Genomic DNA, 5,000 nt, shown 5'->3' with positions numbered 1-5,000 from the left:
GCTTAACTTAGACCGAGTTAAAAACATCAAACAAAAATTAACCCTTTGCATTAACTTGATAACTATTTAGAAGGTAGGTTTAGCTCGTTAAAAAATGGTGTATATGTGCCTCTTGTAAACCAGCCAATAGTAAACGTTTTCTATATTCATTCTCTGGGTTTATCATCATTTTACTCGTTCGAGCCCGCTGCTCTTGTCTTACGCGCAATAGTTCTCCTTAAGTTTTGCTATAGAAAAAGGCAACAATATGGTAAATCGTCTTATCGTAACTCTCGCTCGCTCGCTCTCCGTTCATCGCGTTGCTCTTCGTACCTCCCTGAAAAACGCTACTTCTCCTTAGTCACAATCCGTTTCAAACACGCACACACTCATTCGGTTCATGGCTTCTCTGTCTCATACTCATTTGCTCTTTTTTCTTAGTAACAATTCAATCGTTGCGCTGATGCTGTATGCGCTGCTGCATGCTGCTGCTAGTGGTTCACAAAAACTGGTTCCGTGTTCATAATACAAAATAACGAAAAATCTGTCTTGTAGAATTATATCTATTATCAGTTGTGTTTCCATTTGTTTGACCGACACGCTGTACAGCCGCTATGCGCAGCTCTATTTTCTATTAGTCTATTTTTGTTTATATTACCTATGATTTGTATAGAGTCTTGCCATAGTCGAACGCCCATCGAAGGAAAAAATAACGCATACAAAAACTCTTCCCTTCCCTCCCTCTCTCTCTCTCTCCCTCTCTCTGATCCTTGCTGCATCATCGCAAATTATCCCGTTTTATGAAACTAGACCAACAATAGGAGTTTACAGTGTTGTTACTGTATCCAGACATCTCGCACGGTATGTTGGTGTACTGGCCCCTGATGTCTGTAATTTCATCTGTTTCTCGAAGCGTGTTTTGTGTAGTTTTGAATGAAAACGAGGCAATATTTTCATACAAATATATAATAAAACGCTTCACTCCTAATCCTCCACAATTATAAACTCTCTAATATAATGATTATAATTTGAATGTACTATTGTTTATTCATTGCCTTGTCTTTTTATTATTGTTTCTTGAGTTGCCCAGTGACATTCAACATTAAGACAACCAATATTCAAGACAAATTAATAAAAAAAGATAATGTGAACTCTTCGAAGTTGATTGTAAGAACTGATGAACAAAAACAAACAACATAATCTACGAAGAAGTAAACAATGTGAAGATAAACCAACAACCGTGTGCCTTTTATGCGCCTCCATCATTTTGGAAAAGAAAAGAAAAACATATCCGAGCGAAAGAAAAACAAACGGCCACGATGTAGCTTTCGTTGTCGGAGCTTTCCATTGTTTCGTCTCCGTCCCCGCGTTTGTTTCCCATATGCTCACGCTGTTGCAAACCCGGGTCTAACGAAAACGACGCTTCTTACCATGCTTCTTGTTGCCACCTTTCGTTGCCTTACGCTTTTTGCCACCGCCACTAGCAGAGGCCGAAGCATAGTCACCTTTTAGCGCACTCAAGTCAGAAAAGTTTGTTAATTCGTCGCCAAGGGATGCTGCAATGGAACAAACAGAAACAAACCGATTACATTGGGAGTCTAGGTCGTTGGGTAGTATTGCACATTGCTAACGCGACATCTACCAAAAACCACCCAGAACATGCAAAAAAGCTTCGTTGTAGTACTCAACGAAAAGCTTTTAGTACGCAGCAGAGCTTATCGTCTGAGTAGCGCGTATACTAAGAACGGAACATAAACGGTCGTTGTCGCGCAACAAGATTGAAAACACCGAAATTACAGCCGAGAACTTACCGAGCGTCGTGAGCTTTCTGCTGCGCTGCTTGTCCGCTTTCGTGATCGGCAAACGTGTCAGATATGACTCTTCGTATTCCTCTCGTTCCCGCTCGCGACGTGACAGTATCTGCTGGGCACGGGAACTGCTCGATAGCTCGACTGGTGTATCGAGATACTCATCCTTCAGATCACGTATCAAGGACGATCCGAGTGCGCGCTTCTTGGCTCGCTCGAGCTGCTTGCGAGCCCGCTCTGCTTTCGTGTCCTCCTCGTAAGGCATCGATGTCAGTTTGGGTGGCACGTACACGTCGTGCTTGCTACGGCGGGCACCAGTGGTACCCTCCTCGGCCGTGGCGGCCTGATCACCCACGTCCACAGTGACAGCGCTGCCAAGACCTGTCTTTTTTGCTGCTTCCTTAGCGCGCTTCAGTTTTTCCATTACCTTCGCCGAGCTATCCGAATCTCCATCCGAATCCCCAGCTGCCCCTCCATCATTTGCAGTCGCCGCCCCGGGTTCCGGTAACTGCGACATCAGGTTTGCCGGGTTCGCTCGGAAAGAGGTTGGATCGGTTGCACCGCTGCTGCTGCCGGTAACGGCTGTTTTCACCAATTTATCAATCTGGTACCGAAGCTTGTAGTCGATCGGCCGGATTTTTTCGAGCACTGTTCGAATTTCAATCAAACGATCGATCGAAGGATCATTCTCAATGCGATGGCCTAAATAGAACGGATTGAGAGCAAAGGGATACGGAATTATTGTACGGTACTTGGCGCAATTTGTATGGGCGCCAACTCAAAACAACTTACCGGAACACTTCCTAAGCACAACATACGTCAGATTGATGAGATAATTCAGCAACATGTGATACTTGATTTCTAGGAAATTTAGCCCGTACTCAGTGGACAGTTCACCGGTTTTCACTCGCTGCAACATATTGCCAACCAGATCGGAAACCTGTTTGAAGTTACTATTCATCTCATCGAGCAAACGCAACGCCTGCGGGAGGTCCGGCTGGATGTCGTACTCGTCCAAAGCCTGTAAAAACAAAGAGCATAAAAGAGTTGGCATTAGTCGACGATAAAAACACTGGCATTGCGAACAAAGAAGATCAATCCCATCGCCAACAATGAAAATCGTTCGGATATTTCAATAACCAACGACTACCTTTGGTCAATAAAAGAGGCATTAGACGGACGCAAAGCCCCATGCGGCCCGGTAGTGTTGAAAGAGTACCCAAAAGATAGGTGCATCGAACAAAGCTAGAAACTAAAAAAACTACACCACGCCAGATCGCCCTTTTAGATATTAATATCAATATCAATCAAACATGACGAACCAGACGCGAAAGCGGACCCTTTATAATGCCGACGCCGACCAATGCCATTGCTGCGCTCCGCACTTTTTTGTTCGCATTTTCTAAGCGCTATACGTATGGCAGAAGTCGCCGCCGAGCCGCCGCTGGACAAGAGTTCGTACGGTCAGTGCTGCTTGCTGATAAATATTTTAGCTCTTTTCGTGTTCGTGTAGTTGCTTTACGAATACTAGCGTCTACTCCACCGTGACATAGAACGGAGCGTGAGCTTTATGGATAGACGAACGTTTTTGTTGATTCGTTTAGGTTAAACATCCGGCTACATTCGGTACAAGCACAAACAATGGAGCACCCACCATCTCATCAGATCACACATGACTGAGTAGCACTATAGTTCGGTAACTATTGATAACAAGGGTCGGTGCATGCCATGCTGCAAAGTGCACACAAGTGCAACACAAGTTCGAAATCCATATGTAAAGGCCATATAGTTCAATATCCCTATATTATGTTTTGTTTCGGGATTCGCATTTTTTTTCAAATCGATCAATTTCGTGAATCTTGTCGGAATTATCACTTTCATTACAATCAAAAGCTTGGTATAAATTCTAAATTACTATACTTTTATTGTCATAATGCGACATCTTTGATCTATGTTTGAGCAACCTGTCGACCACTGGGTCGCTTAGAAATCACTTGTTGTACCATCCTTGATATTCATAAAGCCTATGTTTGTAGATTGGTCTCCTCGAATTGAAATAGAACTAAGCAGAGTTACACAGAATAGAAAAAGAAAATATACTAAGAAAATTACTATATGTTATCATGTTAAAACTGCGATGAAATCTTAAAACTGTGAACTTTGTATTGTATACAAATTGAGAAAAAAAAGTCGAAGCTGACTATTGTACTTTCTTCATTTCACTTCAGTAAAAGAGAAAATTGTACCATCATACATAAAACAAGTTGGTATGATAATCATTTGTCTATTGTCATCATATTTTTTGTTCAGAGCCGCATATTGTATTAAAAACCACCAGTGTCCACTTGACAGAATTATATGCAACTAAAGCGCAACACGAAAAGTAAGACTATAAATGAAATTGCGTGCCTGAATGCTTGGAAACATAAAACGAAAATATAATTTACATTTTCATTTTTAAAGCCTGATTAATTCTTATTTGCAACTGCCCCACCATCGAGATGCTTTGACATACGTTATAGGAGCAAAGAGAGTACTACAGAACCAACCCAATCCCACCGAAGCGCGTCAAAACATATTCCGTGCAGGTGCATGCCGGGATCTGAAATGAACACATACGGCGAACACGTACACCAACCAACAGCGAAACGAACTGCAATACCGCGCACCACGCGTACATAAGAGGCTAATGTGGGCTGCTGGTGTCGCTGGTGCCCCGAGGGGGGGTGTGTGGGCGAACAGTCGATTCGTCGATTTCGGAACATCGAAAACGCGCACGCGGCGGCCCCGCGGATTATTGATTTATTTCCATTCATTCCATGGTGCCTCCCCCTTCCTGTCCTCCACGATTATGCCTCCACTGTTCCTGCCAGTTCTCGCCAGTGTACTAGCAGCAGAGGGATCGGATTTTCAGGATTTTTTTTTTTGTTGTTTGCTGCTTCTGTCCGAATACACGTCCGCGTCCAGGGCTGAGCCCCTTTTCCAATTATCCTCAAATATATTTACCCCCTCTCAGTTCCCTCGACTGGACGCTCGCTGGTTGTGCTCGATCCGATCCACCCCAAAAACGGGCGCGGGGCCACTGCCGCCACTGCACGAGAAAATACGTCGAATCGGCGAGCGAGTGAGCGAAAGCGATAGCGCGATTCCAAAAGATGACCACAAAGTGAAACGATTCGTATCGCGAAGGGATGAATTAGGTCTGGAGTGCTC

The 5,000-nt window shown here is 43.8% G+C and overlaps 1 protein-coding gene across 2 annotated transcripts in view; it reads right to left on the bottom strand.

The window, feature by feature from the left end:
• Window positions 1-5,000, bottom strand: part of LOC126572975 (neuroguidin) — a 21,150-nt gene that overhangs the window by 669 nt on the left and 15,481 nt on the right. For both annotated transcript variants that reach the window (XM_050232729.1, XM_050232728.1), the window contains exons 3-5: window positions 2,580-2,808; window positions 1,791-2,489; window positions 1-1,535 (exon numbers count right to left, since the gene is read on the bottom strand). The exon at window positions 1-1,535 is cut by the window's left edge and continues 669 nt beyond it. In XM_050232729.1, the coding sequence (XP_050088686.1) occupies window positions 1,387-1,535; window positions 1,791-2,489; window positions 2,580-2,808 (1,077 nt within the window). In that variant the 3' untranslated portion in view covers window positions 1-1,386. The remainder of the gene's footprint in view (window positions 1,536-1,790; window positions 2,490-2,579; window positions 2,809-5,000) is intronic.

The sequence above is a fragment of the Anopheles aquasalis genome, chromosome 2, assembly GCF_943734665.1.
Source record: "Anopheles aquasalis chromosome 2, idAnoAquaMG_Q_19, whole genome shotgun sequence".
NCBI lineage: Eukaryota > Metazoa > Arthropoda > Insecta > Diptera > Culicidae > Anopheles > Anopheles aquasalis.
This window is presented reverse-complemented; position numbering and strand designations above follow the sequence as displayed.